This window comes from Heloderma suspectum, chromosome 12, assembly GCF_057233095.1.
Source record: "Heloderma suspectum isolate Gila_16-S chromosome 12, 16-S_ref, whole genome shotgun sequence".
NCBI classification, from domain to species: domain Eukaryota; kingdom Metazoa; phylum Chordata; class Lepidosauria; order Squamata; family Helodermatidae; genus Heloderma; species Heloderma suspectum.
In genome coordinates this window covers 18777629-18790747 of record NC_139469.1, presented here as the reverse complement: position 1 = coordinate 18790747, position 13119 = coordinate 18777629, and the positions used below count along the sequence as shown (strand labels likewise).

Below are 13119 nucleotides of genomic sequence, written 5' to 3'. Positions count from 1 at the left end.
AGTCTGGGGCAGTCTGAACGTTTCCTTGAATCTGCATTTGCAGAGAGGCTAGTCATGAGCAAAATGAAGTCATATTAGCCTGAAGCTGTGTCTGTTGTGGCGTTGACTGTGATGGGGCAAGGACGATTCATTTCTGACACAGTTTGCCTAAAGCTAAGAATGAGTTTTACCTTCATTGCTACAGAGCCTCCAATTCTTCGCAGCTCCCCCAGTAATGCCGAGAGTAGTGAGGATTTCCCAGCACCCACCTGGCCAACCACAGCACAGAGACTGCCCCGGGGTACGGTAAGATTTATCCTGAAAAGATGGCAATGCATTTGCCAGTGAGCTTCTGGAACAAGAAAGGATGTGGAACGGAAGCACAGAAATTGCAAGGGGAAGCATTCAGCAGCCAGTCTCCAAGATTGGGATGATGAGGATTTCATTTCAGTTTCTTTTTATCAGGATTTACCCAGTTCACACTTTCCGGACCGCACACGGACTCGGACCCAATCTGCAGTTGAAGGCTGTACGTTCCCGAGCTTGCAATGTGATTCAAGATCCCCCCACCAATATGTTTGACAGCATGCATCCATTTGGAAAAGGCACATTGAAAAAATGCGTATGTTTGAAAAATGCGTGCAAATAAGCTTTACTCAACAAGAGAACAATGCGTCCATTTCAAGGCTGTGCACAACTGATGTGCAAGCGTGAAAAAACACACTGATTTTCATGGAAAAGAAAAAGATAATGCTGGCAATCTGATACAGGCTTGAGACGGAACAGACTTCGAGATGGAATTCGGAGAACTACTGGGAGCTCAGGTTTTACCGCACATCTCTCCTCCAGCACCCTCTGTCCTGCATCAGCAGCACTCTGGTCCCACAGAAGGCCAGAAAGACTGGGCAGGGTCAGCTCTGTCAGTAGACCAGGGGAGGGCTACCACTTCTGGTCCTGAGGCCAGATTACCCTCCCTGGACCAAGCTGGTGGGTCGTCTGATGCCACGGGGGGGGGGGGCGCTCTACCTCAAAGGCCCTCCCCATCCCATGACATCATTAGCTCCCACCCACCCACTAAAATTAAAATTTTTAAAATATAAAATGCATTTGCTACCAGGCCAGGTTTAAGGTTTTGGCACTAGTGTACAAAGCCCTAAACAACTTGGGACCAGGACACCTGAGCTTTCTCCCTTACCAACCTGCCCCGTCACTGAGGCCATAAGAGGGCGTGTTCCTGGTGGTTCCACATGGACCTATGGCCTAAATGGTTCCACCAGGAGAAGAGCCTTCCGTGTGGTGGCTCCCTTCCTATGGAACTCCCTGCCTCTGGAGGTCAGGCAGGCACCAATTCGGCGACTCCTGAAAACTGCTCTTTTCCAGGAAGGCTTCCTTGGTTGGAAGGCTTCCAACTGAGGCTGGAAGCCTTCCAGCCTCAGTTGTATTGGCACTCTGTGTTTTAAAGGGTAATTTTAGTATCATGTTTCATTCTTCTTATCTTTCGTTTGTTTTATCTCTTGTTGTTCACTGCTCTGGAATCTCTTTAGATGTAGAGCAGGAGTCAAAGGTTGTAATTAAATAAATAAATCTGCACAGAGAGAGGCACAGAGAAAAGGATTTGGCCAAGGTTTGCAGGAGCCAGCTCCTATTAGCCCAGGCTGAGTTGGGCTGCTGCTTCCCATGCCACTTGCATCCCAACTGGAGCGTGAGCAGTGTGGGAAGGGACTTGGCTGGGGCTTGGAGGAGCCACTGCTGGAAGTTCTGTCCGTTGGGAGGACTCCCCAGGTTATCTCCAATCTCTCTGATTGGAGATAACTTTGTTATCTCTCTCATTGGAGATAACAAAAGGATTCCCTTTTGTGCCTCTCGCCCTCTGATGGAGGATGGGTGGCGCAAAGGGGAATCCCTTTGTTATCTCCAACTGCCTTCTTGATCCAGTATTTGAGAACCCTCCTCAGTATCTAAGCACATCTTCTGCCTCTGGTCCTTTGATCCTTGCCTGCCTTAGAGAAAGAATACCTGGTGTAAGAGACCTACAACACAGCACTGGGCCAGTTAGCATTTTTACCCCACTCTTCAGTCAAAAAAGGCTCCCAGAATGGCTTAGAAAAATCAGTAATAAGACAGACTCAGCCCTCTGTCTTACCATCTAAAAGACACAACACAAAAGGAAAAGCGATTGGGAGGGAAGAGGAAGAAAAAAACTAAATAACCTGCAGTTTTTTCATTGTGTTTCTCTTGTGGGTTGGAAGGATAGGGAAATCTCAGGAGACCTTCACCAGCACCGTTTATAATCAAGAAAACTGGGAAAACAATTATTTTTAAAACAAATAAAACAGAAGACCCAAACGGTCCACGAGTATTTAGAGTATTTACCTTTTTAGACATGGAGGGCTTTCTCTACACCAGCTGAAAGTTCCATTCCTTACAGTAACAGAATCCTGTGCTAAGAGACAAAAACCATACAAAAGTACGCACGCACGTTATATCAGTTCAGTCCAGCTTTATTGCGTTGATAAACAGTTGTTTGCAAAACAGTGAACCAGTCCCTAAAGCTAAAACATATATGACTAAAATACAACCACTTATATGTACTTTGATATAATCACCGGCTTTCTACACTGCTCACAAAAAAGCAATGTCGTCATAATAACAAGAACTGTCTTAGAAACAACGTAAGATGCTGGGGTTAAAACCCAACATTAATTATTGCCTTTCCATACAACTTTTTTAAAACAACAACCTTGAACACCTGGATGTTCCCTTATTTACCGACTACACTTATTCACTCCTTTCTCCAAGAGGTTTAGGGCGCAATCCTACGGGCGCTAGTGTCTAGATGGCCATAGGATTTTTCGGTTTATGGGAACTGAGCTTGGAATCAGGGCTCTGAGCTTGGTTCCCAGATATCTGACTCCCCACCCTCTCCCCCTCATAGGAAGTGTGGTTCGTCCCTGGCTCTGCGCTTGGAAGAGCAGTGTGGAACAGCCGAAAAGGGGGCAGTCCTGGGGGCGGGGAGGGGAAGGGACCACGGAGGGACTGGTATGACACTTCCTATGCACTGTCTGTCCTCCCCCCACCCCACTCCGAGGCACCCCAGCAGACAGCAAAAATCAGCCATCCAGCCAGCCACAAATGCAGGGCAGCCAGAGCGTGGAGGAGAGGATCCCCTCCACGCTTTGCCTGCCCTGCATTGGATAGTTGGCTGCCTCTGAGTTCGGAGGCGGATGACTATCCCCATAGGATTGCGCCCTTAGAGGAGTTATTTAGTCTCACAATGATCCCATTTGTTTGTTTATTACTACTACTACAACTACATTGATATCCTGCCGATTTTCCTCTTACAAAGAACCCAAGGAGGCTTACACGGTCCTCCTCCTTTCCATTTTATCCTCACAACAACCCTGTGAAGTAGATCAGGCTTGAGAGTCAGTGACTGGCCCAAAGTCACCCAATGAGATACATGGCCAAGTAGGGACTAGAACCCAGATCTCCAGAGTTCCAGTCCAACATTCTAACCACTACCCCATGCAAGTTAGGAACATACGAAACTGGCCTTATACCGTCAGACCAGCCTTCCCCAACCTGGTGTCTTCCAGACGTTTAAGACTACAACTCCTCCCTGCCTCAGCCAGCATGGCCAATGTTTGGGCATGATGGGAGTTGTTGAAATCATCTGGAGGCACGAGGCTGGGGAGGCTATTAGACTAATTGTCCATCTGGATTGTGTCTCCTGCATTTGTGATTTGCCCTGGGAAAAGTCCCGCTCCCATTTGCTCCCTGTAGAATGCAAATAGCAGGCATGGAGGGATCGATCCGGACTGCAGTGGGGGGCAGCAAAGGGTTAAAGCCCCGATCCCCATGCCAGGTTCCTGATCCAGACTGCCCCTCCTGTGTCTGCAATATGTTTTGAAAAAGCCATCCATGCAATGGCTGATGGGATGCACGACGCTGCTTCTAGATTGGCTCTGGAAATACATACGATTACACACCTTTCTCTTCAAATCTAACAGAAATACAGACCCCATTTATTCTGTCCTGGAATGAACTGCATACGTATTAGGTTGGAAAAGAGTTTATTTCTGAAAATGTTATTTTATTTTACTTTCCTCCTTCTCTCTCTCTCTCTCTCTCTCTCTCATGTGTTACTAGGAATGTCAGAGAAATCCATCTGGGGGGTAAAACCCGCCGAGCTTTCAGCAGCTCGCCCCTCCCCCGACTTCGGCTTGCTTCCCCATGGGCTGGGCTGGCTCAACTTGCATCCAGTCGGGCCAGCTCGCAGACTTTCTGTTGCCTCCCCCCCCCCTAAAATGGATTTTCTGCAAATCGTGGCCATAATTTGCATAATTTGGGCACATCGAAGCTGCAATGTGCGCAAATTACAGCCGCAATTCACGCAAGTTGTGGCTGGAATTTGTGCAAATCTCTTTTTATGACCCCACCTCCCGGATTTCGGGAGAAGCCCACAGCTTGGCTCGCGAATGCAAGCCGAGCTGAACAGGCAGCGGGGATCCATTGGGCCCGGAGAGGGCTGGATTTTCAAATGACGGAGATCCCTATGTGCATTGATGTACAGATTATAATGTATAAGAAAATATATGAATAGAAGACTCTCTGCACTGGCTAACCAATGGACAAAACCAAATCTAGCAGTGTCATTAGCTCAGGGATGGCTTTGCAAACACTAGCAGATGCAGACGGCTTAAACCCTTCGCCTATCCTGCTGCAAAAAAAGAACACATTGCTGTTTTGAGGATAAAATGGGAGCATCCCACACACAGAAGGAAAGTGCTCCTAAGGCAGTACTTACTGCACTCTAAAGGTCCAGGGCCTGTTTCAGTTTGATCCAGCTCTTCAAGACAAAGGAAGGCAGCTAAACGGTTGATGGAAACTTTTGCCTGGAAAAAAGCAAACACACCGACAGTTTGGCTTGGAGGGCGGCTCATCATCATTCAGCTGCCGCCGCATCTAGAATCTATTTCTTCGCCTGCCTCTGCTGGGAACTCTGCTGTGGGCTGAATTTTGTTATTTACTGTTATTATTAATAATGGCTGTTTTACTTCCACTGATCCATTCCTATTGCTGCTTTTTCAATACTGTGTTGTGGCTGATCTTTTAAAAGTTGTGACATTTTATTTTATGTTTATGTCATGGGCGGGAACCTTTTTTCTATCCAACCAGTACCACATTCCCTTGGGGTTAATCTTTCGGAGGCTGCATGCCCACAAGGGGTGGGGTAAAAGCCAGCAGTGAGTGGGGCCACTCCTTTTTTCTCTCTCTCTCTTTCTGTCACCCCTTTCTATCTGTCTTTATGACAGACCTTCTCTCTCTCTCTCTCTCTCTCTCTGACACCCCTTTCCTTCTCTCTCCTTCCGACACTCCCTTCTCTCCCCCTTTTCTCTCTCTTTCTGATAATTCCATCTCTCTGCCTCTCTGCCACCCCCTTTCTCTCTCTCTCTCTCCTTCTGACACTTCCTTCTCTTTCTCTCTTTGACACACCTTCTCTCTCTCTCTCTGTCTCTCTGCCACCCCCCTCTCCTTCTGACACTCCTGTCTCTCTTTATGACACCCTTTCTCTCTCTCTCTCTGCCACCCCCCACACTTTATGACACTCCCTTCTCTCCCCCCTTCCTCTCTACCCAGCAGAGAAGGCCGGATCACTCTTGATCACTTGCAGAAGGCTTTTGAAATTAGGCAGAGGGCTGCAGGTTGCCCACCATTGGTTTATATAACGTAAGCCACCTTGTGAGGGCTTGGCCCTAAAAGGCAGCTTAAAAATACCTTAAACAGATAAATAAAATACATCCTTATAACTGGGCTGGCATCACTGGCTGGCATGGTCAGGCACCTGCCAAGGCCCACAGCCCAACAGGAGGCCCACTGCTGACTTCCAGAGCTCCCTGGCTCCTCCTCTTCCTTGCAGTTGCTGCCTTTTCACCTGCCCTCTCCAAGCAAGTGATCAGAAAAAGAGCAAGGAGAAGGAGCAGCAGCCTCCGTTTACATTCCCCTCTCTTCCTGGGCAGTGGGCCTGACCGGGCTCAAGCAGAGAGGGCAAGTGAATGGGCAGTGGCAAGGAAGACAGAGAGCCACTCAAGAAGGAGGGCCCATTGGGATCATCCTGCCCAAAGGCACCCTATGATTTGGAGGTGACCCTGCCTTAGAGAGATAGCTTTGGCTATAAACGCTGGGCACGACATACGGCAGCCTGCACGGAGGAATGGACTGCCAGGAAAATGAGTCGTGGGGAGCTATAGGCACTCCTTGTTGCAGTGGTGCAACGCAGCCAAACAAGAAGTCCACCGGCGACTCACCTGCATGACAGCATTAATGGAAAAGGGAAGGAAAGAATGAGCCCTGTTGAGAATGTCGACCAGGGCCAGCGAGACAAAGGCTTTCTGGGCATTCAAGACGTTCCCCTCATCCACTAACGTGTAGACCGTGAACATGATGAAGGAGATCTGTCAAGGACGAAAGGGGAAAATGGATGAAGAGAAGCAGATGCCACAGGGTGCGTTTGCAGAGGTTGGCGGAAACCACTCACCAGAAATGTTGATGACTGGAAAGAAGCAAGGGAGGCGGAGAAGAGAAACTGAGATGTCTTGAGGGCTTGAAGTTCTTGGCTTCGGGCGGCCAGCACTTTGCCTGTAAAGTTCTCCTCCCAGCCGTGGAGCTTGAGGATCTTAATGTCACCGAGAATGGTGCTGGTGAGTTTTGCCCGGCTGTCCTTATACTTCATTTGAGATTCCTGAAAGAGGGAGCCCGATTCGCATCACTGTTGTTACGATCGGAAAAAAAACACGTTGCTGAAAAAAAGGGAGCTTGTTGGCAGCAATCGACAGGACTGGTGTCAAAGGTAGGCATGGTTGGGCACCTGCCAAGAGTCCATACTCCAGCAAGGGCCCACTGACAAGAGCTCCCTGGAGTTGTTCCTCCTCTCCACCATTGCAACCTGTTTGTTCACTCGCCTCTCGCTCTCACCCAGACAACAGCAGTGGTGAGAAGGAGGAACAGCAGATGCCACGGCCCACTTGCTCCCTGGCTCTCTGCCTGTCAAGCAAGCAAGCGGCAGCAATGATGAGAAAGAGGATGAGGAGTAAAAGCAGCTGGGCTCAATGGTGGTGAGAAGGTTGATTCATTGGGCCCAGTGAGGGTGTCCTGCCCAAGTGCCCTCCAAAACCTGGAGCCAGCAGTGACGATCGGTCACACCAAAGGTGCCCCCCATGAGGCCTGCAGGAGTGCATCTCTGTATCTCTGTATCTCTATCTATCCCGCTCTTCCTCACAAAGAGCCAAAGGCAGATAACAACCTATATAAATCACAGTACACCACATAAACAACATTAAAATCATGACTCTAAAATCACAATGTATTTAATTTTAATATATAATAAAATATGATAAAACCATCAACACAATCAATCCATTAAAAACACACAAATAGAGCACTTGCCTACACCCCCAAAGCCTGCACAAAGGAATGGGTTTTTAATTGATGCTGAAATGACAACAGCATAGAGGACAGCTGAATCTCTACCAGAAGAGAGTTTGACAGCTGGGGTACCAGCACTGAAAAGGCCCTGCCATGTGTAGTAGCTCGATGGGCCACATTCCTTGTCCTATGCTTTGTACTTTGATAGAACCGTTGGATAATAGTGTTAGGGAAGAGTCCTAGTGCATTGAGATGTCTGACAGCTCTGACTCTGAATCAGAGTTGGACCAGGTAGATCAGAGGCCAGGGGAGGGGCCCTCCCTAGTGAGCCAAGACGCTGGGAGAGATTCCTCAGAAGACCTTGATGAACAGATGGCCCAGACTGAGTCACTGCTTCCTCCCTCTGCTGTGAGAACTCAAGTTTCTGAGGAGGAGGAGGAGGAAGAGGGTTGTGACTTGAGAGTTCCTTCCCCTCCACAGTCAACAACGCAAGGAGACACAGCTTCAGGCTAATACTACTTTATTTTGCTAGAGACTAGCTTCTTTACAAATGCAGATTCCAGGAAGCTCTCAGACTGCCTCAGGCCCCTAAACAACTAATCTGCGATCTCTAATCAGAGGAGACCAAATGGAGTTTAGTGAAGTTGCTGACAGTTGGGGCATGAACCTCATGGCCAGAACTGCTTTGTGGGGATGCCCCTCCCTTACAGTGGCTCCCTCCTATGTTGGCTTCCAAGAGTGGCTATCCTGGCAGAGCATATGAGCCCTGCCCCTAACCTTTCCTGCTTAGCTTTGCAACATGCTCTAGCATCTCTCAAGCTACCCCCCCCCTCCTCCTCCTCAGAAACTTGGGTTCTCATGATGGAGGGAGGAGGTAGCGACTCAGCCTGGGCCATCTGTTTGTCAAGGCCTTTGGAGGAATCTCTCTCAGTGCCTTGGCACTCTCCCGGTGCTTTGGCTAGGGACCGTCTCTTCCCTGGGCTCTGATCTAGCTGTTCCAACTCTGATTCAAAATCACAGCTATCAGACATCTCAAAGCGCTTAGGCTCAACTCTGAGAAAAATGGAGTTCGCTTCCAGTGCCCTTGTTACCTGCAACTCTCTTGGTGGTCATCCGCCCCCCCACCCCGCAGGCTGTGGGGCCTTGGACTCTGGCCTCAAAGCCCAGTCCTTGCTACACCACTGGTTGGACTAAGTTTAAGGAAAGTTCCTATGTTCCTAGATGGACCAATGGTGTGACGGGCTATTAAGAAAAAAGTGTTAAGGCTGCTTAAATCCTAGAAATCTGGTGATCGTTTGTAGGTGGCAATCCATACCTGGAACTGGCTTCTCTTCTTGGTGATTGCAAAGTTCAGCGGCAAGAGACATAAGAAGACACCGATAGCAGACAGAGCAGATGGTCCCAGGAGCTACTCGGATGCAAAAATCAAAAGCAATGTGTAAGTGAAAGGAGCACGTTGAGAATATTTTTATGCATGCACGGGCACGCCCACACAGCTTATATTTGACAGCCGGCAAATGAGATAAGAGTTGAAATATTGGTAAGTTATTACAATGGCATTGCACGTAACCCTATGTAAACCATATCAGAAGCCTCGGTGACACAGGGCTCGCTTAGTGGTGGAGCACATGCTTTGCATGCAGAAGGCCTCACGATCAACCCCCACATCTCCAAAAATCTTCTCAGAAAGCAGGGCTAGGAAAGATTCTTCCTTGCCCGAGACCCTGGAGAGCGACTGTCAGAGCAGATAATATGGCCTTGATGGGCCACTGGGCTCCATGTCAGATGGTTTCATATGTCCCATTTTCCCATGGCTACGTTGCCCCATGCTGCACTGTCACAGCCATGGATGTCTGTTTGGACTGGGTGCAAAGCTCATCTAAGCTGCTCTCTACAGCTCCTGTTGTGCTACATGTTCCTTTGGGGCCTCTCAGTGGCTACTAGTCCTGAAGGATATGCTACCTCCAGGACCAGACGTAGCACGGCAGTGTACACCAGTTGCTGGGGAACATGGGCAGGGGGGTGCTTGTGGGTATCCCATTGATAGTTGGTTGGCCACTGTGTGAACAGAATGCTGGACTAGATGGGCCCTTGGTCTGCTCCAGCAGGGCTCTTCTGATGTTCTTATGTTCATTAACCACCTAATCCATTCAATCTCCTAAGAATGAAGTGCCTCTCCTAAAACTTAATTACTGGCCCTAACAGCTTGAAGCTAAAATATGCTGGTATTTGGGGTATGTTGGCTTTGCCTTTGGCCCCACCCACCCCCACGAGCTTCTCCACCCTCGGACTGAAAGAGGTTCAACACCTTTGCGCTAGGTGGTGTAGAAATGCTGCAACATTTTGTTGCAGGTCTCACTTATATGCTATCGAACGTCTACAGTTAACACCAAGAGCTAAGCCTTCCCCCACCCCTCCTACAGGCCTATTACTCAATCTACCTTTTCTTCTAACCATTCATTTTCAGGAATCATGTTGGATGGAGTGTGCTAAGGGGGAACCAAATCACATTTGTGCCATCCCAGAACTTCATTTAGTTATTTCTTTCTTGGCTATGTCTCCTGGAGCCATTTGTTACATATCAGTGGAGTCATCCTGTTGTCAGCTGAGCAACCTGAATTCAGATGCTGTTTGCAAAGTGGCACAAAGTCTGTTACCACCAGTGTTTTTACCTTTGGGAATCTAAGTTCATCAGGCTTGACATCATTGACTAAAGGGCACAGCAATCCTATGGTCTTGGGTAGGAAAATTGGAGGAATCCATCATGGGAGGGGGGAGTGAAGTTCACTGAACTTTAGCCAGCTTAGCCCCCTGGACTTCGGCTCGCTTTCCTGTCAGCTGGCCCGACTTGATCTGCATAGAGTCAGGACAGCTTGTGGATTTCCATAGTTTTTAAATTAATATTTGTGTAGCGCAAATCACGCAACATTCACCTGTAATTTGCGCAAATCAAGCAAAGTTCAGCTGTAATTTGTGCAAATTATGCAGAGTTCAGCTGAGATTTGTGCAAGTTATGCAAATTGCAGCCGCAAATAGCTTTTTATGCAAACCCTCACCCCTCCTGCAAGTGTTCCCCGATTTTGGGAACAAACCTTTGGCTCGCAAATGCATGCCAAGTCTGGGGCTCCATGGGAATCCATCAGGCCCCCAAAGGGCTGGATTTCCCAGCAACAGACATCCCTGTCCCTGGGAGAGTGTCCCAGGGACCATAGGCTATTTCGGATTTCCCCTTCCCAGGCTGTAGACATTGCTACGCCCTCAGGAGGGCGAATCAGACATCGGACCTCTTCTGTAACCACACCCCTACTCCAGCTGCTTTCTGAGGTCACAACAGCGAACTTAGGTGGCCTCATAGAGGTTGAGAAAGGGGTGTTCCAATGAGCAGGGAAGGGAGGGGAGCAGAGGGGCCAGGATCCGGAGAATCCTATTTATTTATTTATTTATTTATTTATTTATTTATTTATTGCATTTATATCCTGCCTTTTTTCCTCTTGCAAGGAACCCAAGGCAGCTTACATTATCCTCCTCCTCTCCATTTTATCCTCACAACAACAACGCTGTGAATCTTATGGCCTCCCCATCCCCCCCCCCACCAGTAAGTGAGTGGGATGGGCTCAGAGGCCTGTCTAGCTGGGTGTTTTGGTCTTTTTGGGGGGCGGGGGGAGGAACAGGAGGCAAAATCACCTCCCTTCTCCTCCTGCCCTGTCAGCAACAACCCACCAGGACACAGGAGCTTTGGAAGCATCTGAGCTCAGAGGCTTCCATTTAACAGGCAGCAATCCCAGATGACTGTGTCCGAAGTTGGCTTGTTGTATTAATAATATCCATTTGGCATCCATAATTTAAAGCAGCTTCAGTATTCTAGGTATCGACACAGGAACACACGTAAGGGAATAGAAGAAAAAAGACACCGAAGATCTAAGAGGCATCTTGGAATTAAACACGTCAAAGATTAAAAACAGATTCTGCTTTTAACACCTGGCTCCATTTAACAGGAGCATAAATGGATATCTTTTACCTGCCAAAGGAAGATGAAGCAGATGATAATACGGATGGGAGCAAGCCAAGTCCCGTTAAAATAGATGATGAGATCCATTAGTTTTTGCACGTCGATGGACACCAAGTTGACAATTTCACCCACTGTTGTTGCTTTCTTAGCTGCAGCTGACATGACTAAGATCTACAGGAGACAAAATCAAACTCAGCAGTTCACACATATACTGTTGTCGGTAAAAGACAGTGACTAGCACCCCGACAGAACTGAATGTGGGGTGAATTTGAATACATTTAAGATCCCCAATTTCACTGTTTAAAACAGGAGTGGGCATTATGAAGGCTGCATCCGCACGCACGCGCACACACACACACACACACACACACACAGCATGGCTATTTTTGCGGGCCCCTGCAGTTGAATCTGCTGTGGCAGCAAAAAGCATAGCAACTGTATGCAACAGCTCTCATGCCTGTAAGATGCACAGCTCTATTTTTGCAGAGTATTTAAAGGCTGATTGCCTTTAAACACCCTCTTATCTCTGATCACTGATCAGAGGTAAGCTTGTGGGCCAGATGTGGAACCCCCCAAGGCTCGCATCCAGCCTGCAGAGTGGAAGTTCCCCATTCCTGCTGTGGCCTCTGTACAATCCTACCACCATTTACTACTTGTAATCTTTCCCCCATGGACTGCTGATTGGGTGAAAAGTGCCTGGGCTAGGGTTCTGGGGTTGCTGGTGGGTTCATTTCTTTGCCTTTGGGGGCTCACCTCCTCCATTTCCATTTCAGCCCCTGACATGGCCCCTTTCCCTCCCTTCCCCTTCCCTCTTCGGTCATCAGAACTTTCTGGATCAATGGTCCTTTCTGGATCAAAGGAATGTCATGTTCCTTTGTCTTCCCCCTTCTCAATCAACACACTCCAGGATACCAGGCTTCAGGCTCACTACTTTATTAGTTAACAACTAGCTTCTTTACAAATGCAAATTGTAGGAAACTCTCAGGCTACAAAGGAAACAGCTACTCTACACAATTACGAAAACCAATAGAGGAGCCGAAGAGGAAGTTAGAGAAGTTGCCAGCAGTTTGAGCAAGAACTTCATGGCCAGACTAGCTTAGGGGGGTGCCCCTCCCTTAGGGTGGCTCCCTCCTACGTAGGCTATCATGCGTAGCCAACCTGGCAGAGCGTCTGAGTCCTGCCCCTAACTTTTCCCACTTCGCTCTGAGACAGACCCTAGCATCCCTCAAGTCATGCCTCGCACTCTCCTCCTCACCCGAAACCTGGGTTCTCATGGAGAAGGGAGGGAGGCGTTCAGGCTGAGCCATCTGTGAGTCAAGGTCTTGGGAAGAAGGCCTTGCCATATCTGAGCTCACTAGGAAGGGGGCCTCCTCCTGTTCTGGCTGTTCCCATTCTGAATCTGAGCTGCTAGACATCTCCACATGCTCAGATTCATTCCTGACATCTACTCCATAGCAGCAATGAGTCGGAAGAAAAATATATAGAGGAGATCAGCCAAGGGAACTGTGTACCTTCCGATAAACAAGGCCAGTGACAGCCGTCTTTAACCTCACTCCTGATACAAGACACATATACATGTATTGCTGTTCAAACAGTGTCTGGAGACAAGCCAAGAGGAACATCGCCATAGCACAGAGATAACCTTTCCAAGAAGGAGCTTCTGGATCAGTGATGAAATCTAGGAAGAGACTACAAGAGGAGGAGGA

At 48.4% G+C, this 13119-nt stretch overlaps 1 protein-coding gene across 3 annotated transcripts in view; it reads right to left on the bottom strand.

Annotated features, from left to right (window-relative positions):
• The window catches only part of ABCC6 (ATP binding cassette subfamily C member 6), a 63410-nt gene that overhangs the window by 37539 nt on the left and 12752 nt on the right, over nucleotides 1-13119 (bottom strand). For all 3 annotated transcript variants that reach the window (XR_014785550.1, XM_084818609.1, XM_084818611.1), the window contains exons 9-16: nucleotides 12925-13102; nucleotides 11423-11584; nucleotides 8720-8812; nucleotides 6518-6721; nucleotides 6288-6434; nucleotides 4787-4874; nucleotides 2353-2422; nucleotides 171-297 (exon numbers count right to left, since the gene is read on the bottom strand). Coding sequence is in view for 2 of the 3 variants with exons in the window: in XM_084818609.1 (XP_084674735.1) it covers nucleotides 171-297; nucleotides 2353-2422; nucleotides 4787-4874; nucleotides 6288-6434; nucleotides 6518-6721; nucleotides 8720-8812; nucleotides 11423-11584; nucleotides 12925-13102 (1069 nt within the window). In the remaining variant the exon portion in view is untranslated. The remainder of the gene's footprint in view (nucleotides 1-170; nucleotides 298-2352; nucleotides 2423-4786; nucleotides 4875-6287; nucleotides 6435-6517; nucleotides 6722-8719; nucleotides 8813-11422; nucleotides 11585-12924; nucleotides 13103-13119) is intronic.